Genomic DNA, 22500 nt, shown 5'->3' on the forward strand with positions numbered 1-22500 from the left:
ATATATCTCAAGCCAGCAGCAGTATATATATATATATATATATATATATATATATATATATATATATATATATATACTCTGTGTATATATACATATACTGTGTATATGTATATATATCTCAAGCCAGCAGCAGTATATATATATATATGTATATATAATGTGTATATGTATTTATATATCTCAGGCCAGCAGCAGTATATGTTATATATATATATATATATATATATTATATATATATATATATATATATATATATATATATATATATATATATGTGTGTGTGTGTGTGTGTGTGTGTGTGTGTGTGTGTGTGTGTGTATGTATGATATATATATATATAATGTGCATATGTATATTCTCAGGCCAGCAGCATTCTCCCAGGATGTGTGTATATATATGTATATATAATGTGTATATGTATATATATGTATGTGCCAGCAGCAGCAGTAAAAATAAATAAAAATGTTATAATGTGTACTCAGGCCAGCAGCAGTTATATAAATATATATGTATAAAAGTGTATATATTTACTCAGGCCAGCAGCAGTGTATATATATATATATGTATATATAATGTGTATATGTATGTGTGTACTCAGGCCAGCAGCAGTGTATATATATATATGTATATATAATGTGGATATGTATGTGTATACTCAGGCCAGCAGCAGTGTATATATATATATATATGTATATATAATGTGTATATGTATGTGTGTACTCAGGCCAGCAGCAGTGTATATATATATATATATGTATATATAATGTGTATATGTATGTGTGTACTCAGGCCAGCAGCAGTGTATATATATATATGTATATATAATGTGGATATGTATGTGTATACTCAGGCCAGCAGCAGTATATCAGGATGTGTTCGCTCCGTCAGTCTCAACGGCGCCATGTTGGATCTGTCCAAGCCCGCCTCGCAGCATGATGTCACTTCCTGTTTCACCACCGACCAGACAGGAAGTTACTTCAATGGCAGCGGATACGCCACTCTCAGTAAGTAATCTGATTACATGTGACCTCAGTAAGTAATCTACCTATGATCTCAGTAAGTATTCTGATTACATGTGACCTCAGTGAGTAATCTGATTACATGTGACCTCAGTGAGTAATCTGATTACATGTGATCTCAGTGAGTAATCTGATTACATGTGATCTCAGTAAGTAATCTGATTACATGTGACCTCAGTAAGTAATCTGATTACATGTGATCTCAGTAAGTAATCTGATTACATGTGATCTCAGTAAGTAATCTGATTACATGTGACCTCAGTAAGTAATCTGATTACATGTGACCTCAGTGAGTAATCTGATTACATGTGATCTCAGTAAGTAATCTGATTACATGTGACCTCAGTAAGTAATCTGATTACATGTGATCTCAGTGAGTCCAACACACAGCAAATATCTGCTGCTGTAATCTGATTACATGTGATCAGAGGGTTAAACTGTGTGTGTGTGTCTGTGTGTGTGTGTGTGTCTGTCACTGTGTGTGTGTGTGTGTGTCTCTGTGTGTGTGTGTGTGTGTGTGTGTCTCTGTGTGTGTGTGTGTGTGTCTCTGTGTGTGTGTGTCTCTGTGTGTGTGTGTGTGTGTGTGTGTGTGTGTCTCTGTGTGTGTGTGTGTGTGTGTGTGTGTGTGTGTGTCTCTGTGTGTGTGTGTGTGTCTGTGTGTGTGTGTGTGTGTCTCTGTGTGTGTGTGTGTGTGTCTGTGTGTGTGTGTGTGTGTGTCTGTGTGTGTGTGTGTCTCTGTGTGTGTGTTTTCAGTGCGTGATGGTTACAAGGTCGGCTCTGACGTGTCAGTGTCTCTGGAGTTTCGAACGAGCCAATCAGACGGAGTGTTTCTGGGAATCAGCAGCGCCAAGGTGGACGCCATCGGACTGGAGATGATCAACGGACAGGTGAGACAGACAGACAGGTGAGAGAGACAGACAGGTGAGACAGAGAAGTTAAATATGTCAAAACAGACAGGTGAGAGAGACAGACAGGTGAGAGAGACAGACAGGTGAGACAGAGAAGTTAAAGATGTCAGAAGTTTATTTTAGAGAGAAAAAACTGGCAGTTTCCTCTGGATGTTTGATGTTGATGAAGTGTGTGTGTGTTTGTCTGTGTGTGTGTGTGTGTGTCTGTGTGTGTGTGTATGTGTGTTTGTCTGTATGTGTGTGTGTGTGTATGCGTGTGTGTGTGTGTGTGTCTGTCTGTGTGTGTGTGTGTGTGTGTTTGTCTGTGTGTGTGTGTGTTTGTCTGTGTGTGTGTGTGTGTTTGTCTGTGTGTGTGTGTGTGTGTGTGTGTGTGTGAGTGTGTGCGTGTGTCAGGTGGTGTTTAACGTGAATAACGGCGCTGGCCGAGTATCGGTGCGTTCCATTGGTCCGTTGCTGTGTGATGCGCGCTGGCACCGCCTCCTGGCCAGGAAGACCAAACACAGCCTGAGCCTGAGCATTGATGGGCGGAGCTTCTCCACCCCAAACCCTTACCCACAATCCACCTCTGCCGAGACCAACAACCCCGTCTACCTGGGGGGCTTTCCAGGTGAGACACCACCAAAACATTATATCAACCTGTCTCCCTACCCTGTCTCTCTGACTTGTCTATCTCCCTACCCTGTCTCTCTGACCTGTCTATCTCCCTACCCTGTCTCTCTGACCTGTCTGTCTCCCTACCCTGTCTCTCTGACTTGTCTGTCTCCCACCCTGTCTCTCTGACCTGTCTCCCTCCCTCTCTGTCTCCCTACCCTGTCTCCCTTCCCTGTCTCTCTGACCTGTCTGTCTCCCACTCTGTCTATCTGACCTGTCTGTCTCCCTCCCTGTCTTTCTGACCTGTCTCCCTCCCTCTCTGTCTCCCTACCCTGTCTCTCTGACCTGTCTGTCTCACACCCTGTCTCTCTGACCTGTCTCCCTCCCTGTCTCTCTGACCTGTCTCCCTCCCTCTCTGTCTCCCTACCCTGTCTCTCTGACATGTCTGTCTCCCTCCCTGTCTCTCTGACCTGTCTCCCTCCCTCTCTGTCTCCCTAGCCTGTCTCTCTCCCACCCTGTCTCTCTGACCTGTCTGTCTCCCTCCCTGTCTCTCTGACCTGTCTCCCTCCCTCTCTGTCTCCCTACCCTGTCTCTCTGACCTGTCTGTCTCACCCTGTCTCTCTGACCTGTCTCCCTCCCTGTCTCTCTGACCTGTCTCCCTCCCTCTCTGTCTCCCTACCCTGTCTCTCTGACATGTCTGTCTCCCTCCCTGTCTCTCTGACCTGTCTCCCTCCCTCTCTGTCTCCCTACCCTGTCTCTCTGACCTGTCTGTCTCCCTCCCTGTCTCTCTGACCTGTCTCCCTCCCTCTCTGTCTCCCTACCCTGTCTCTCTGACCTGTCTGTCTCCCTCCCTGTCTCTCTGACCTGTCTCCCTCCCTCTCTGTCTCCCTACCCTGGCTCTCTGACCTGTCTGTCTCCCTACCTGTCTCCCTGCCCGCCTGTCTGTCTCTTTGACTGACTCCCTCCCCATCTGCCTACTCTTTCTCCTTTCCTGTCTCCCTCCCTACCGACCTGTCTCCCTACCTTTCTGTCTCTCTGACCTGTCTCTCTTCCTCCCTACCTGTCTGTCTCTCTGACCTGTCTCCCTACCTGTCTCTCTGCAGTGGGGGTGAGACAGAACTGCCTGTCTACCATCTCGAGGTTCAGAGGATGTCTGAGGAACCTGCAGCTCGTTAAGTCTCACCTGTCTGTCGCTCTGGACCTAAGCTCCGCCCACTTCCTGTCGGGCATCACTCCCAACTCATGTCCTGTTTCCAGGCAACGGCCAGCCGGCCTCTGATTGGTCCAACAGTTTGATGAGAGTCTGTAGTGTGTTTCTACACAAATCATTAAAGCTCATCTGAAAAGACTTTGATTCACTTTTTCATTCATATCGATACAACAAATCAAAAGTGGTAATTTTTTAGGATAACGTCTGAGCAGTGTGTCCAAAAAAGTGGGAATGTTTACAAAAGAAGTGAATATTTGGAGAAAAAAGTCAGAATATTTTAAGAAATGAAGTTAAAATATTTCAAGATAATTTTACCAGACACATCATGACAGAAAGACGAGTCATTCATTAATCATTTTATTTTAGTTTAGTGATTAAAGTTGCATTCAGTACATTTTATTCATCATGAAGGAAATAAAACATGACACCAGAGGGAGACACAAGCGGTTTCTCAAAGTCAGGGATCCTTCAGCTGCTGGACCCCAAAGTCAGGGATCCTTCAGCTGCTGATCCCCAAAGTCAGGGATCCTTTAGCTGCTGGACCCCAAAGTCAGGGATCCATCAGAGATTGACCCCCAAAGTCAGGGATCCTTTAGCTGCTGGACCCCAAAGTCAGGGATCCATCAGAGATTGACCCCCAAAGTCAGGGATCCTTCAGCTGCTGATCCCCAAAGTCAGGCATCCTTCAGCTGCTGATCCCCAAAGTCAGGGATCCTTTAGCTGCTGATCCCCAAAGTCAGGCATCCTTCAGCTGCTGATCCCCAAAGTCAGGGATCCTTTAGCTGCTGATCCCCAAAGTCAGGCATCCTTCAACTGCTGATCCCCAAAGTCAGGGATCCTTCAGCTGCTGATCCCCAAAGTCAGGCATCCTTCAGCTGCTGATCCCCAAAGTCAGGGATCCTTTAGCTGCTGGACCCCAAAGTCAGGGATCCTTCAGAGACTGACCCCCAAAGTCAGGGATCCTTCAGCTGCTGATCTCCAAAGTCAGGGATCCTTTAGCTGCTGGACCCCAAAGTCAGGGATCCTTCAGAGGCTGGACCCTAAAGTCAGGGATCTTTCAGCTGCTGATCCCCAAAGTCAGGGATCCTTCAGCTGCTGGGCCCCAAAGTCAGGGATCCTTCAGAGACTGACCCCCAAAGTCAGGGATCCTTCAGCTGCTGATCCCCAAAGTCAGGGATCCTTTAGCTGCTGGTCCCCAAAGTCAGGGATCCTTCAGCTGCTGGACCCCAAAGTCAGGGATCCTTCAGCTGCTGACCCCAAAAGTCAGGGATCTTTCTGAGGTTGATCCCCAAAGTCAGAGATCCTTCAGCAGCTGGACCCCAAAGTCAGGGACCAGTGGAGGACCAGTCCTGCCTCTGGAGGATCAGTCATGCCTCTGGAGGACCCGTTCTGCCTCTGGAGGACCAGTCCTGCCTCTGGAGGACCAGTCCTGCCTCTGGAGGACCCGTCCTGCCTTAGGAGGACCCGTCCTGCCGAGGAAGGACCCGTCGTATCTGTGGAGGACCCGTCCTACCTGTGGAGGACCAGTCCTGCCTCTGGAGGACCAGTCCTACCTGTGGAGGACCAGTCCTACCTGTGGAGGACCAGTCCTGCCTCTGGAGGACCAGTCCTGCCTCTGGAGGACCAGTCCTACCTGTGGAGGACCAGTCCTGCCCCTGGAGGACCCGTCTTGCCAAGGAAGGACCAGTCCTGCCTCTTGAGGACCCGTCCTATCTCTGGAGGACCTGTCCTACCTCTGGAGGACCAGTCCTGCCGAGGAAGGACCTGTGCTGTTGAGGAAGGATCCTCGACTTTGAGAAACCTTTTTTAAGTAACTGACGAAGTGTCTTGGTCTGAGAAGTGAAGCCAAAGCTGAAGCTCCTTAAAGCTGCCTTCTCTCTAACTTCCAGCAGGAAAACTTCAAAAACACATTCTGTGAACATGGCACCAGGGGCGTGGCTATCAGGGGCGTGGTCACCAGGGGCGTGGCTGACAGGGGCGTGGCTATCAGGGGCGTGGCCACCAGGGGCGTTGCCACCAGGTGTGTGGCTATCAGGGACGTGGCTGACAGGTGCGTGGCTGAAAGGGACGTGGCCACCAGGGGCGTGGTCACCAGGGGCGTGGCCACCAGGGACGTGGCTATCAGGGGCATGGTCAATTTGGGATTACATTCACACAACAATAAATAAATAAATACAGACATAAGACACAAAAATAATTACACATCGACAGGTGAATAAAATAATTCATAAAGGTTTCCATGGCGAGGTGAAAGAATGGCACATTACTATTGCATTGTGGGTAAATATAGAGTTTTAGCTGCTATACAGTGAGCGGTTACAGTGCTAGCATTCATGCTATTTTACATTTCAGACAGGAGACCGTTTGCATCAGTCCGGTGAAGTGTACAACAGGAAACAGTTTGCATCACCAACAGGAAACAGAAAGTGTTCTTCACTGTAAGTGTCTCTGATGTAAAACCCATCAGCCAATCAGCTGTGGAGTTCCTCAGGGAAGCTGTCTAGGCCCGTTGTTATGTGCTGTGTTTGGAAATGAATTACCATTGACCCTAAAAACAGGCAGAAGTCTGCATGTACGCTGATGATAAAACTGGCAGAAACTGATGAACTTTCAAATGTCTTAAATCAAGAATTCAACAAATAATGAACTGGTTCTTAATGTCTCTGAAACAAAGCCGAAATGATCTGATTAATTAAAGCTGTGACAGATGGTGCCACTGAACAACAGACCAAACATTAAGGTATAAATAATACATAGGAAAGCCAGACGATGCAAACTGTTTACTGAATGTTTCATAAAGCTGCTGTCTCTCTGTCCCATAATCAGGGTTAAATATACCTGAGCCAACCAATCAGATGTCAGGTGTGTGTGTGGGGGCAGGGCTTGTTTAAGTAGGAAGTAAAAGCAGCAGGTGAAGTTTGGTAGATCCTGGATCACACCTGATACACGTGTCGGCTTTGCCAGCTTCAACAGACGTGTGTCTGTCTGTATGTCTGTCTGTCTCTGTGTATGTCAGTCTCTGTCTGTCTCTGTGTCTGTCTGTCTGTGTCTGCCTGTCTGTCTGTCTGTCTGTGTGTAGTTTGTCATTTTAAATGTGACTGAAAATGGTGTCATGAAGCTTTCAACTATCTAATCTATCAAACTAATGCTAAGAGCTCTGAAGCCCCGCCCCCGGTCAGACAGTGTGTGTCTTTGTGTGTGTGTGTGTGTGTGTCTGTCTTTGTGTGTGTGTGAGTCTGTCTGTCTTTGTGTCTGTGTGTGTGTGTGTATCTATGTGTGTGTGTGTATGTGTGTGTATCTGTGTGTGTGTGTGTATATATGTGTGGGTGTGTGTATCTGTGTGTGTGTATATGTGCGTGTGTGTATCTGTGTGTATGTGTGTGTGTGTGTGTGTGTAGATCTTCAGTTCCTTTATTGTCCACTGGGTGTTGCTGAAAACACTGCCAACAGTTGGCTGATTAGTCTGGACTACAACTCCCAGAATGCAGCAGGTTCTTCTGGGTTTAGTCCTGAAAGAGAGACAGAAGACAGAGGGTTTGTGCACTCTGTGAAATATTTAGAGAACCACGGCTGAATGTCTAAATGTTTCATCCTGTTATTTATGAGATGGTGTTATGCGTTAGCTACATTGAACGAGTAACGTATGCTGACCGTTAGCGACCGTTAGCGGAGCGTATGTGCCGCTGAACGTATCTTTGCAGCGCCACACAGCGTAGGCTTGTGTGAGTCGCTGGCGAGACACTGGAATTGTTGTCTCTTCAATTTTCGGAGCTCACTGACAGAGATTCAGTCGTTTCCTGTTGATAGGTAGTTTAAAGGTGCCCTGCCACATGTATTTCATGACTTTGTGGTAATGTCTGAAGGTCTATCATGGACTCTGTAACTTGGCTACCTTGTTTCAAGCCATTCTAGCGTGGTATAGAAAGCCTGCAGGAAGACTCAACCTGATTTCTGCCAGTTCTCATTAATATTCAACAAGCTAAGCTGTTTGAATCTGATTGGCTAACAGCTAGCCTGGCTGTCAGAATCCTTTACCCAGCCCAACTGGGCGAGCTCATGAATAGTAATGAGCTCAGGCAGTATGATGTCAGACTGACCAGCTGTTGTGATTGGTCTGATTTCTCTGCTGATTTCTGTTCAGTGGCTAGAGCTGACAGAGGAGGTAGCAGTTCATTTTCACATTCACCACATTACACAAACACATATGGACCGTACAGATTTCAATAATAATATAATAATAATAATAATAATAATATTAAAGACACTTTATGATCCATTTCTGTGTGAAAGAGCCTGACACACCTTGTGTAAAAACTTTAAATAAAAGACTGCTATGCTTGTAGAGTAAATCTCAGCATCGCTACGCTGCTCTCTGTCGGTTTCATTCATTACCGTGCCGCTCCGCATATGTTACCGTGCAACGTAGTCGTCCGTTAGGATGCCTCCACGTCTCTATGGTTACATTATAATTACATTAACGGACGTCTCTATGGTTACATTATAATTACATTAACGGACATCTCTATGGTTACATTATAATTACATTAACAGACATCTCTATGGTTACATTATAATTACATTAACGGACATCTCTATGGTTACATTATAATTACATTAACAGACATCTCTATGGTTACATTATAATTACATTAACAGACGTCTCTATGGTTACATTATAATTACATTAACAGACGTCTCTATGGTTACATTATAATTACATTAACGGACATCTCTATGGTTACATTATAATTACATTAACAGACATCTCTATGGTTACATTATAATTACATTAACGGACATCTCTATGGTTACATTATAATTACATTAACAGACATCTCTATGGTTACATTATAATTACATTAACAGACGTCTCTATGGTTACATTATAATTACATTAACAGACATCTCTATGGTTACATTATAATTACATTAACAGACGTCTCTATGGTTACATTATAAATACATTAACAGACGTCTCTATGGTTACATTATAATTACATTAACGGACGTCTCTATGGTTACATTATAATTACATTAACCAAATCGACAGCAGAGACAACACAAAGTAACTTTGACACTTTTTGCATTAGTTTGTACCGGCAAAAACAAAGATGAACTGTCTCGACTCCATTTTGTTCTCAGGGAGAAGCTAAGCTAAGCTAGCCAGGTGAATTTCATGCCAATTAGCATAACACAGCAACCTTTAATGCATACAGGCAGACAGCAGGGAGTGGTGAATCATGCTACATGTTAGCATAGCATGTTAGCATAGCATTAATGGTCTTAATGTTCAGTGAGTAATCAAAAGGCTCTCACACCTGTGCCGGGTTAGCTCAGTTGGTAGAGCAGGCGCACGTATATAGAGGTTTAGTCCTCGACGCAGCGGCCGCGGGTTCAACTCCAACCTGCAGCCCCCTCCGCTTTCATGTCTTCAGCTGTCCTGTGGAAATAAAGGCCTAAAAATGCCCCCAAAAAAGGCTCTCACACCAATCTTTAAGCCGATTATTTAGTCAAATTCATGGTAAATAAATACCCATAATCCTCTCTGTCTGCTGGGGTTCCTCCCAAACATTTACCCAGAATCCTCTCTGTCTGCTGGGGTTCCTCCCAAACATTTACCCAGAATCCTCTCTGTCTGCTGGGGTTCCTCCCAAACATTTACCCAGAATCCTCTCTGTCTGCTGGGGTTCCTCCCAAACATTTCGTCCCCGATGGTTAGAAGGGATACAGCTATGGAACAAACGTGTTTCGTGGGTGAAAGTATTAAATCATATTATTTCAGGCTCCATCTGCAGTGCTACATTTTGGGTTTTAAGGTTTTTAGTTTTGAGCCCAAAGTGATCTCGGTTCACAGAGAGCTTTTATCTGCAGTAGAAGAAGAACTGATCTCTGTTTAAACTAATGCCACTATTAACACCAGAGCAGGGGGAATGAGAGGGGAAACACCAGAGCAGGGGGAATGAGAGGGGGAAACACCAGAGCAGGGGGAATGAGAGGGGAAACACCAGAGCAGGGGGTAAAGGGAAACACGCGAGCAGGGGAATGAGAGGGGAAACACCAGAGCAGGGGGAAAAGAGGGGGGAAACAACCAGAGCAGGGGGAATGAGAGGGGAAACACCAGAGCAGGGGAATGAGAGGGGAGACACCAGAGCAGGGGGAATGAGAGGGGGACATGAGCAGGGGAATGAGAGGGGAAACACCAGAGCAGAGGGAATGAGAGGGGAAACGCCAGGCAGGGGCGAGAGGGGACGCAGGGGAATGAGAGGGGGGAACACCAGAGCAGGGGGAATGAGAGGGGGAAACGAACAGAAGATATTCCTTTATAAGCCAATCGTAGCTGTGGAGATGCAGCCTGAGATAAGTTTAGATTTTAAGTAACTTCTGTTGTTGAACTTCAGGTTCCTGAACACGAACGTTGGTGTGAAACATGCAAACACGACGTCATGAACTCCGCCATGCACCAGCCAGCCGATCAGCCAATCAGCATGCAGCACGGGACTCCGCCTGTTACCTGTGATGTCACTAATCGATCACATGATCAGGAGACACTTCTGTTTCTTTATGGACGACGACTCGTGTGACCGACAGCTCCGGATGCTGCCGCCGCGCCTCGCTGAGCGCCGCTGCCAGAGCCTTTAACAAGACACCCAGAGGGGTGGGGTTAGAGCCAGGGTGGGGGTGGTGTGCTACGCCAAAGCCTTTAACACAGACACCCAGAGGGGTGGGGTTAGAGCCGGGGGTTAGAGCCAGAGCCTTTAACACAGACACCCAGAGGGGTGGGGTTAGAGCCAGGGTGTGGGGGGGGTGGTGTTACAGCCAAAGCCTTTAACACAGACACCCAGAGGGGTGGGGTTAGATCCTGGGGGGGGGGGGTTAGAGCCAGAGCCTTTAACACAGACACCCAGAGGGGTGGGGTTAGAGCCAGAGCCTTTAACAGACACCCAGAGGGGTGGGGTTGGAGCCAGAGCCTTTAACACAGACACCCAGAGGGGTGGGGCTAGAGCCAGAGTCTTCAACACATACCCCTTTCCACCAACAAGAACCAGGTGCATGGTTCAGAGCTAGAGCTAGTGCCAGTTCGGAGTTGGTTTGACTGACGAGCCTCCTAAGAATCGGTTTGCTTTCCCACAGACTAAAGAGCCGGCACAGAGCCAGGTCTTACGTCACTGTATACGTCTCATCTTTCCCAGCAACGTTAGCGCGGCGGCTCCAAACACAAACACACCATCAACAATGGCGGACATTGCTTTGCTATTGATGTTCATGGCTTTGCAGACCTACATCGGCATCCAAATTCGGCAGCTCCAACGTGTTCGCGCGGCTCATCTTTATAGTGCAAGAAAGCAGCTCGTTTCCTCCTCTGACTGCTGCTGTTGTTGTTTAATTGCGTGTTGTTTAATAGGCTCTGGCTCCGAACCAGCACCAGCTCTGCCTTGGTGGAAAAGGGGTAAGAGACACCCAGAGGGGTGGGGATAGAGTCAGAGCCTTTAACACAGACACCCAGAGGGGTGGGGTTAGAGGCAGGGGTGGGGATAGAGTCAGAGCCTTTAACACAGTGCGGGGGGTTGCCAATTTGATCACATTTCTGATTCGATATCAGTCAGGTTATCCAGCAGCTTTCCAGTTTATCTTGGATGTAAAAGCGCACAAAGCGCCATAAAAACCTTTAGGGTAGCGTTAGGTATTGACACAGGCTTCCTAAGTCAGTTCAATTCTGATTCCCGAGTAGTGGACTAGATGGCGGTCCTGCTGATTGGGTAACATCGCTGACTTTATGTAGTGAAACTAAATTCTGCATTTTAACCCATCATCAGCATTTGGAGCAGTGGATACATACAGATAACGCCAAACACCAAACACCAAACGCCAAACCAGAGAAAACTCAAAGCCTGTTGCACACCGTTCAAAGGAAACATGTCGTTCAACCTGAAAACTGCACTGCACACTGTTTTGAGATTGAAAGTGCCCCAGGTCAGCTGATCTGTTCTACAGGTGTGGGGAGGCGTGGTCTGTAATAATGGGAGTGATCTTATGTAAGGGGCGTGGTCTGTGGCAACCGAGGGGGTGGGAATAGACCTTTTCCACAGCAGACATGTTGACATGTCATAGTAGGAAAAGCACAGGTGTATTCAAACCGTTACGTATTGCCGCATTCCTAGGGACTTAGAGAGGATCCTGGTATTAAACCATTACTGATGGCTGCATTCCACTTAGGATAGAGGCCCTGGTATTAAACCATTACTGATGGCTGCATTCCACTTAGAGAGGGTCCTGGTATTAAACCATTACTGATGGCTGTATTCCACTTAGGAGAGGTCCTGGTATTAAACCATTACTGATGGCTGCATTCCACTTAGGATAGACCCTGGTATTAAACCATTACTGATGGCTGCATTCCATTTAGGAGAGGTCCTGGTATTAAACCATTACTGATGGCTGCATTCTATTTAGGAGAGGTCCTGGTATTAAACCATTAATGATGGCTGCATTCCATTTAGGAGAGGTCCTGGTGTTGGGCATGCTGACTCACTGAAATAGCTTACTGGGACACTTGATGGAATTAAGCCATAGTTAAGGTTATCATTTTCAGCTGTGCTTTTCCTACTATGACAAGTCAACATGTCTGCTGGGAAAAAGGTCCATTGCTTGTGGAGGGAGCTTTGAGAGATTGGAGCCTGCAGCCTAACACAGAGGAAACACATTAAGATGTTTAATGATGAATCCTGGACCGACAGAAGATCATCAGAAGGTACAGAGGGATATACAGCGATAGACTGAGTGAACCCGGCTGTAGAGAGGTTGACCCTGATTGCTGAATGTCTGCACCTGTTGATGACTCACACCTGTTGATGACTCACACCTGTTGATGACTCACACCTGTTGATGTTTCAGCCCTCCTGCGCCTGTAACTTCCAGACCAACGCCGTTGTTTTTAATCTTATTCTATTGAGAATGTGGCAGATGTATTAAAGGAATTTTAAATAATGTTTCTTAAAGATGAGCCTTGGGTTCTTCCTTAATGTCTATTGGAAGCATCAATCTGTTTAGGGCCGAGCATTAATAAAGATTTCGTTATTCTGACGTCTGTGCGGACGGAGAAACATAAAGGCTGCATCACCCAATCACTACAGCTGGTGAGTTTGACTCTTCCTGGTTTATATTTCTGCATTTTAAAGGGAGGACGTTGTAAAACTAAAACGTTGTTGGGTTATTCATTCAGTCTCATTACGTCGGATTGGTTTCATCCTCCTGCTGTTTAAAGTCTCTGAACCATCTCAGATGTTTCAGGTAACCTCTCTGATTGGATTTCTGCTGGACTGTGTGGCTGTGTCTGATTGGACGTCTGCAGGGCTGTGTCTGATATGACGTCTGCAGGAGTGTGTGGCTGTGTCTGATTGGACATCTGCAGGGCTGTGTCTGATTGGACGTCTGTAAGACTGTGTCTGATTGGACGTCTGCATGACTGTGTGGGTGTGTCTGGACGTCTGCAGGGCTGTGTGGGTGTGTCTGATTGGACGTCTGTAGGACTGTGTGGTCTACTATGGTTGTTAATAATGAAGTTAACCACTAGTCACCTGGTCATGGTCAATTTCTGTGTCTCCAGAAATCACGATTCTTTTCTCGATTCTGGTTTCTGAAATTCCTCCTTTCACTGTCTGGAGAGAGAGAGAGAGGGAGAGAGAGAGAGAGAGATTATTTGTACTTTATTAAAAGATTAGATTACACGTTTTATTTTACACGTCATCAATGTATCATTGAACAGAATTTCATAAGGTACAATGATCATATATAAACCGCGTGAAATGGGGAACCAGAGAGAGAGAGAGAGAGAGAGAGAGAGAGAGAGAGAGAGAGAGAGAGAGCCTGTTAGCATGTTACCTTGGTGATGTGGGTGGTGGTCGTGGTGTTGGAGGTTTCTGCGGTGAAGATCTGAGAACTGAGCAGCAAACCTGCTGGAGGATCAGAGTCCGCCTGGAACACACACATCTGTTATTACTACTCTATAACACACACATATGTCTGTTATTAATACTCTATAACACACACATCTGTTATTACTACTCTATAACACACACATCTGTTATTACTACTCTATAACACACACATCTGTCTGTTAGTAAAAAGTACTTCAGTGAAAGTTCATCAAAGTAATATTTGTACTTCCATCTGTAATGACTCCTCTGTGTTGACTGAACTCCATCATTCATTATGTTTTCTCTATATTCTCATATATGTTAAATATAATATACAGTGTATGTATATATATATATACTGTGTGTGTGTGTATGTGTATGTATGTGTGTATATATATATATATATATATATATAAAGTATATGTGTATGTATATAAATGACTTACCCCTGGAGCTTCGTATGTGAGAGTCTTCCTCATCACTGGAACCTCCTAATGGAAACAGAGAGACCTTTACACATTTATCAACTCAGAGCTACTTCCTGATTGGTTGTGATTCTTACATCATACCATGGTCTGTAACCATTACATCATACCATGGTCTGTGTCTGTAACCATTACATCATACTATGGTCTGTAACCATTACTCTATCAGAGACATTTCTGGCTAAAAAAACAAAATAAATGTCTGGAGCCGCAAACCTAATTTTAGTCGTCCATTTTGGGGGATTTGATACAGTTCTTAAATATATTGCTTTTTGTTTTGTTTTTTTTCGCCAATTTCTCACCGCAGATCGAACACGCTGGCAGGCCAGCGGCGTTGAGAGCAAACAAATCTGTTTATTCACGACTAAATTACCTGTTTTCCTCAAATATTTCTCTTTTTGTTTAACATGGAATCCATTGCTAGGCAACACTAAGAAATGAATCCGTTAAATAACAGAAGAAGTTCTGGCAAGTGACCATAAATACATCTTTATATAAAGTCTATGGGCTGGAGTTTAACTGGGGAAGGTTAGAGGCAGTTTCTCTGGTGGGTTAGGGGCAGTTTCTCCTGGGGTTTAGGGCAGGTTAGGGGCAGTTTCTCCTGGGGTTTAGGGCAGGTTAGGGACAGTTTCTCCGGAGGATTTGGGGCAGTTTGGGGCAGTTTGGGGCGATGTTACCTCCCGCAGAGGTTCTGACTCGTCATCGCTGTGGTTGGATGGCTGCGTCTGATTGGCTGAGCGCTGGGAGGCAGGGCGGGGCAGAGAAGGGGGGGGGGAGTTCTCCCCGAAGCTCCACCCCCCCTCGTCCTCCTCGGAATCGCTGGAGCTCTGGTCGTCATGAAATCCCAGAACAGAGCGGCTCCGGGTGCAGCTATTAGCCTCACCGCGGCTAACTGCAGAGTTAGCATTAGCATCGTTAGCCTGTCTGACAGCGGCCTCCACGGTCTTCTAACAGCGCCATACGCTACATCGCTGAAGCATTATCGCTAGCACCGCATTATCGCTAGCATTATCACTTCCGGTTATCGTTATCATCATCGCTATCGCTTCGCTGCTCTATTATCATCACTATGCTGGCTGCTTTTAGCATACAGTGCAGGAAGCCCTGGTGGGGGGGGTTAGCGGGCGGCGCTACCTGAGGCTGGCCGGGGTCACACGGCTCCGTCAACAGGAACAGCGTCTCCGTCTCCGACGTCTGAAACAGGAAGTGGAAAGAATACAAATCAGTTGTGTGAGGGGGCGGGGCTACAGCTCAGCAACCAATCAGTGACTCCCAGGAACGGATCGTAGACTGTAAAAATAAGACTTAACTGTCACGTAAAAACCTAATCGTGCTGTTGAACTGATTCGGTCGATTGGGACCATAAACTCATGAAGTCGGCTCACTTTCTCTGATGTCATCACATGGTCCCAGCTCGCCTCAGCTCGCCTTTTTTGGGTTTCCGTTCTGATAAAAAGTCCCTGGTACCTGCCAACAGGTCCTTTATTTAGTCTCATCTTCGTGGAGGTTCCCAGCAAGCTGAGGCGATACCAAAAGGTGACGTGAAATCCTGCAGACTCCTGATTGGTCGGAGAGAATCGTCACTAATCACTGCGTCATCATTGATAGTTTTGCCGGCGGTGGTGGTTTTTGCTGCCTCCAACTTCTTTAGAAACTAAATGTGTCTTCTGGTAAGTAGTAAGTAGTTAGAGAGAATACAGCTTTAAGGAGTCTCCCCCTGCAGGAATTCAGATATAATGCAGCTTTAAGGAGTCTCCCCCTGCAGGAATTCAGATATAATGCAGCTTTAAGGTGTCTCCCCCTGCTGGTAGTCAGATATAATACAGGTTTAAGGAGTCTCCCCCTGCAGGAATTCAGATATAATGCAGGTTTAAGGAGTCTCCCCTGCAGGAATTCAGATATAATGCAGCTTTAAGGTGTCTCCCCCTGCTGGTAGTCAGATATAATACAGGTTTAAGGAGTCTCCCCCTGCAGGAATTCAGATATAATGCAGGTTTAAGGAGTCTCCCCCTGCAGGAATTCAGATATAATGCAGCTTTAAGGTGTCTCCCCCTGCTGGTAGTCAGATATAATACAGGTTTAAGGAGTCTCCCCCTGCAGGAATTCAGATATAATACAAGTTTAAGGAGTCTCCACCTGCTGGATGTTAGAGTGAATACAGCTTTAAGGTGTCTCCCCCTGCAGGAATTCAGATATAATACAGGTTTAAGGAGTCTCCCCCTGCCGGTAGTTAGATATAATGCAGTTTTAAGGAGTTTCAGCTTCACCTCTCAGACCCAGAAGGTTCATCTGTTATTTTTATTTATAATGTGTGGCTTTAAAGCTGCGGAGCCTTTAAAACAGAAACGGACAGCTACCTTCAGCAGATTGTGTTCTCTGAAGGTTTGTTGTTCTCTGGCCGAGTTCAGCAGAGCAGTCAGCTCGGGAGACATTTCATCAAACGTGGGTTTAGGCTGCACACACACACACACACACACACACAGACACACACAGACACACAGACAGACACACAGACAGACACACACAGACAGACACACACACACAGACACATACAGACACACAGACACACACACACACACAGAAAGGTTAGAACGACAGACAGGGAAACTACAGATTTTGAGTCACAGCCACATTTCAGATTTTTTTGCAGCAATTAAAGTGATGTTGTGAAATAAAAGTGTTTAAACATTAGCAGAAACTGGCAGCCATGCAGGGGGCGTGGCCAAACGGGCGTGGCCAAACGGGGTGTGGTCAGGTGTGGCGTGAAGCATACATCGGTTAGTAATCAGCAGGATCACACCTAATCTGTTCACACATCCCCTCCCGAGCAGGAAATCAGTCCGCTAAATTCTGCAGATTTTCATTCAGGATCACAGCTGAAAATCTGAAAATGTGGAGCAGTGGGGAGAAAGCCCCTCCCCAGCAGCCTGATGACCTCTCGGTAAATAAAGCAAACAAACAGAAGAAAACAAGAACACAGGAATACGATCTGCTCGCTGTTGGCCATTTTGATCAACGGAGGAGCAGAAACAAAATGGCTTCTGGGAGTTTAAACTGAACACTGCAGCTCCACACTGCCAACTGCTTGGACACTGCCTGTCTGCCTGTCTGTCTGCCTGTCTGTCTGCCTGTCTGTCTGTCTGTCTGTCTGCCTGTCTGTCTCCCAGCATCAGAATAATCTTTGTTTTCTGTCTTCCTGCAGTGTTTAGGAGCTGAATCGTTCAGTTTAAAGCAGCTTCCTGTCTGCCTGCCCCTCTGTCTGTCTGTCTGCCTGTCTGTTAGGAGCTGAAGCGTTCAGTTTGAAGCAGCTTCTTGTCTGTCTGTCTGTCTGCCTGCCTGCCTGTCTGTCTGTCTGTCTGTCTGCCTGCCTGTCTGTCTGTCTCCCAGCATCAGAATAATCTCTGTTTTCTGTCTTCCTGCAGTGTTTAGGAGCTGAAGTGTTCAGTTTGAAGCAGCTTCTTGTCTGTCTGCATGTCTGCCTGTCTGTCTGCCTGTCTGTCTGTCTGTCTGTCTGTGTGTCTGTCTGTTAGCGCTGTGCGGGTTAGCGTGTTGCTGCAGAGGGTCGTTTCCATGCCGACCACCAACCAGCCAATCAGCGTACCACTCTGGGCGAGACGGGCGACTTCCTGCCAGTCAGGTGACCCGCTGAGGGGGCGGGGCTTAGCCTCAGCTCATCCAGAGCAACTTTAGGAGGAACGGAGGCTCCGCCCCCACCGATGACATCACCGATGACATCACCGATGACATCACCGCTGACGTCCCAGGCACCGGGTGGCGATGTTGGCGTCTTCACCTCCTGGATCGTGACCAGCGGTCCCCCGGTGATGACATCATCAGTGGTGGACAGAGGGATGACGCGGACCTGCAGGTTGTCTGCGGTCGTCACGGTGACAACCTTTCCAGAGGCGGTGTCGTAGCTCCGCCCCACGGTGTAGCTCTTCTCTCTGATTGGCTGAGGAGGAGCCCTGTTTGTGATCCCGCCCTCCTGAAGCGCACAGGTGAGCAACATCAAACACACACGGGCGGGTTAACCAATCACGGGACAGCTGTGGATGCTCGCTCCGTTGCCGTTCTCTTTGGGAAACAACCACAACCTTCCAGCTACGAGCTACACGCTAAAAACATGCCGAAAATATCAAGTTATGAAGAATGTGTGGATGGTTCAACAAGACAGATCTGCTGGGTCTTTCCTCTCTAACTGGGAGGTTTAATAAAGAATATGTTAGATCATCTCCTCTCTAACTGGGAGGTTATATAAAGAATATGTTAGATCATTTCCTCTCTAACTGGGAGCTTTTATAAAGAATATGTTAGATCATTTCCTCTCTAACTGGGAGCTTTTATAAAGAATATGTTAGATAATTTCCTCTCTAACTGGGAGGTTTAATAAAGAATATGTTAGATCATTTCCTCTCTAACTGGGATGTTTTATAAAGAATATGTTAGATCATCTCCTCTCTAACTGGGAGGTTTTATAAAGAATATGTTAGATCATCTCCTCTCTAACTGGGAGGTTTTATAAAGAATATGTTAGATCATTTCCTCTCTAACTGGGAGCTTTTATAAAGAATATGTTAGATAATTTCCTCTCTAACTGGGAGGTTTAATAAAGAATATGTTAGATCATTTCCTCTCTAACTGGGAGGTTATATAAAGAATATGTTAGATCATTTCCTCTCTAACTGGGAGGTTTAATAAAGAATATGTTAGATCATTTCCTCTCTAACTGGGAGGTTTTATAAAGAATATGTTAGATCATCTCCTCTCTAACTGGGAGGTTTTATAAAGAATATGTTTAGATCATTTCCTCTCTAACTGGGAGGTTATATAAAGAATATGTTAGATCATTTCCTCTCTAACTGGGAGCTTTTATAAAGAATATGTTAGATCATTTCCTCTCTAACTGGGAGGTTTTATATAGAATATGTTAGATCATTTCCTCTCTAACTGGGAAGATATATAAACAATATGTTAGATCATTTCCTCTCTAACTGGGAGGTTATATAAAGAATATGTTAGATCATTTCCTCTCTAACTGGGAGGTTTTGGGACTGATTGGTGGGATTGCTGTGGATGAAGTCCACACAGAGATCCACAGGTAAGAGCCAATGAGGTTTAACCATGTATCAGCTAATTTAAATACCTCACATTACTGTATTGTGTCAACAGTTAAATTAATTTAATATTGGATGAGGAGATTTCTTTTGCAGGGTGTAAATGTTCCACCAAAACCAGTTCCTTCCTGAGCTTAGCTCCGCCCACGATGATTGGTTTAAAGAAATGTTTTGTCTCACCTCGTCTGGTTCCAGCGGTTCGATCATCGGCGAGTCGTCGACTCGTCGTAGTGGCGATGAGGCGAGACGTTTGTCCCACTCCGTCATGCCTCCGCTGCCTCCGGCATCCTCTAAGAAGGAGCGCCTGAGAGCACTGATGGAGCTCTGAGGCTTCTGGTCCTCCTCTGGACTCCCCAACGTCTCCTACAGACACAACCACACCAGGGCTCTGTCAGGAGAAACAGTACCGCGCCTACAACCAGGCTTACCAAACCAGCCTTACCTAACCTGCCTTACCTAACCAGCCTTACCTAACCTGCCTTACCTAACCAGCCTTACCTAACCAGCCTTACCTAACCAGCCTTACCTAACCTGCCTTACCTAACCAGCCTTACCTAACCAGCCTTACCTAACCTGCCTTACCTAACCTGCCTTACCTAACCAGCCTTACCTAACCAGCCTTACCTAACCAGCCTTACCTAACCAGCCTTACCTAACCTGCCTTACCTAACCAGCCTTACCTAACCTGCCTTACCTAACCAGCCTTACCTAACCTGCCTTACCTAACCTGCCCTTTAAGGTTCTTTGGGTGTCTAAATAACAGGCAAATAAACATTTTAGCAAATTCTTCCGTTTTGACGAAGAATGAAGAAAAACTGAAACGTGACCCGGAAGTGTATCAGTATAAAAGCCCAGAAGATGGATGGATGGGTGGATGGATTTGTGGGTGGGTGGGTGGATGGAGAGATGGGTGGGTGGATGGATGGATGGAGAGATAGGTAGGTAGGTAGGTAGGTGGGTGGATGGATGGATGGATGGGTGGGTGGATGGAGAGATAGATGGGTGGGTGGATGGAGAGATGGGTGGGTGGGTGGAGAGATAGATGGGTGGGTGGATGGATGGAGAGATAAGTGGAGATGGGTGGATGGATGAGTGATAAAGAGACATTTCTTCAGTATCAAAGTAGTAAACCAACTACTATTTTATTTATTTATATATATATATCTCTTTGGGCTACTATCTTTATATATATTCTCTGTTTGGGCTACTATCTTTATATGTAAATATGTACAGGAACCATTCACCATTTACACACATTCATACACTATGGCCGAGGCTGCAACTCAGGACACTTCGACATGGAACTGCAGGGCTACTATATTTATATATATTCTCTGTTTGGGCAACTATCTTTATATATATTCTCTGTTTGGACTACTATCTTTATATATTCTGTTTGGGCTACTATCTTGTATATATTCTCTGTTTGGGCTACTATCTTTACATATATTATCTGTTTGGGCTACTAGCTTTATATATATTCTCTGTTTGGCCTACTATCTTGTATATATTCTCTGTTTGGGCTACTATCTTTACATATATTCTCTGTTTGGGCCACTATCTTTACATATATTATCTGTTTGGGCTACTATCTTGTATATATTCTCTGTTTGGGCTACTATCTTTACATATATTCTCTGTTTGGGCCACTATCTTTACATATATTATCTGTTTGGGCTACTATCTTCGACAAAGGAATCTTGGCCTGTATGTAAACCTCAAAGCCTGGTTAATTCACACCTCTATGTGAAAGTGCCAGCCAGAAGGGAAACGCCTCACAACTGGCAGGAAGTCAAAGGACTACACAACTGTAGTTTTCACCCTTTCAAGAGTTTCGAGTCTTCCTATTGGTTCAGCGGGACCATAAACACAGCAGGGGGTCTGAACCTATAAATAACCTGACCCTAGGAAACCCCTCGTCTTCACCTGCTACTCCCGTTGCTGACAGGAGGCGCGCAAGCGCTTGTGCTCAACTTCTATTTTCTGGAGAAAGTGGATTTAATTTCAGAGGATCCTATGAAAACGCACCAGTGTTTTTCATAACTGCAGTGAGAAGGAAACAACGTTTTTCTTCTCAAAGTCGACCAAACTCTTCCCCTTACTGCCTTTTTGGAGGGAGTTTCTCCGTGGCCCTGACGAGCGCCCGGGAGTCGTTCTGTTTCATTTCTGTGGGAATCTATCGACAGAAACAACGGACTGAACACACCGTAAAAAGGCTGACTTCTGGGCAGAGATAAGTAGTGTGTTTATTAATGAGCAAAGGGTTCGCTACCATTGTTGCCATTAATGTGACCTGATTTAATCATGTACTGGTCCATATGTGATTATTAATCTGTCTGTGAATGTATAAACGATCAATTATACCGTTGATTTATGTGGTGTTAAGTAGCTGGGTATAACTGTAATCGCTACCTGCTAATTCATTCCTTTCATGGAGTTTAGTTACTGTCTGCGATAGAATCGCGAAAATCAGCTGTTAGCTACTGGAGTGGTTATAGTGACGTTTCCCTCAGCAAAACCAAAAGTCTCAGTCTGTAGGACAGAGTGGCTGAGGGGAACTAGGTCATTATCGATAATTAAGATCAAAGTGCCTCTTTTCTTTACTCCTCTTCTCTTTCTCCTCTTACACACACACACACACACACACACACACACACACACACACACACACACACACACACACACACACACACACACACACACACACCACACACACACACACACACACACACACACACACACACACACACACACACGACACAGGCTGAGGCACGGCTATCTCCGAGCTAACGCGGTAGGCTAGCTTCACACGGAGTCGGCATCACCTTGTACAGAGCTAACACATGACCTAGCATACTAGGTTAAGCGTTGCGCGTTGCTCCACACCCCCCTCGGCTTCTTCAGCCCCCTTCCTCGCACGGCAGCACCCACGCGACCTCTTGAGGCTAAATAGTTTTGTGCAGCTCAAAGGAGTAGCCAGTTTGGTTTTTGTGTTAGGCATACATTTTGACACCGCCCCTCCTCCTTCGCTCTCACACACACACACACACACACACACACACACACACACACACACACACACACACACACACACACACACACACACACACACACACACACACACACACACACACACACACACACATACCCACAGACGTGTCCATGACACATGCTGCTTTCTTTTGGCTTTGTTTTGGTTGTGATATGGTAAAAGATATATAAGTTTATTATTGAAGGATTATTGATTAGCTACTGATAA

At 45.8% G+C, this 22500-nt stretch overlaps 2 protein-coding genes across 8 annotated transcripts in view; one reads left to right on the forward strand and one right to left on the reverse strand.

Moving 5' to 3' along the window:
• Positions 1-3866, forward strand: part of lama1 (laminin, alpha 1) — an 85427-nt gene extending 81561 nt beyond the window's left edge. Inside the window, 4 exon segments of the mRNA XM_039789919.1 lie at positions 851-1004; positions 1773-1906; positions 2321-2534; positions 3622-3866. Of these exon segments, the coding sequence (XP_039645853.1) occupies positions 851-1004; positions 1773-1906; positions 2321-2534; positions 3622-3797 (678 nt within the window). The 3' untranslated portion in view covers positions 3798-3866.
• Positions 3867-7050: 3184 nt separating this feature from the next.
• The window catches only part of epb41l3a (erythrocyte membrane protein band 4.1-like 3a), a 47730-nt gene continuing 32280 nt past the window's right edge, over positions 7051-22500 (reverse strand). For 3 of the 7 annotated variants that reach the window (XM_039790311.1, XM_039790310.1, XM_039790312.1), the window contains 8 exons: positions 19422-19604; positions 17729-18112; positions 16485-16580; positions 15262-15321; positions 14089-14133; positions 13608-13700; positions 13304-13384; positions 7051-7237 (listed from right to left, as the gene is read on the reverse strand). In XM_039790311.1, coding sequence (XP_039646245.1) covers positions 7232-7237; positions 13304-13384; positions 13608-13700; positions 14089-14133; positions 15262-15321; positions 16485-16580; positions 17729-18112; positions 19422-19604 — 948 coding nt within the window. In that variant the 3' untranslated portion in view covers positions 7051-7231. The remainder of the gene's footprint in view (positions 7238-13303; positions 13385-13607; positions 13701-14088; positions 14134-15261; positions 15322-16484; positions 16581-17728; positions 18113-19421; positions 19605-22500) is intronic. The other 4 variants (XM_039790313.1, XM_039790316.1, XM_039790314.1 and 1 more) reach the window with 3 other exon arrangements.

Source organism: Perca fluviatilis, chromosome 22 (assembly GCF_010015445.1).
Source record: "Perca fluviatilis chromosome 22, GENO_Pfluv_1.0, whole genome shotgun sequence".
Lineage (NCBI taxonomy): Eukaryota > Metazoa > Chordata > Actinopteri > Perciformes > Percidae > Perca > Perca fluviatilis.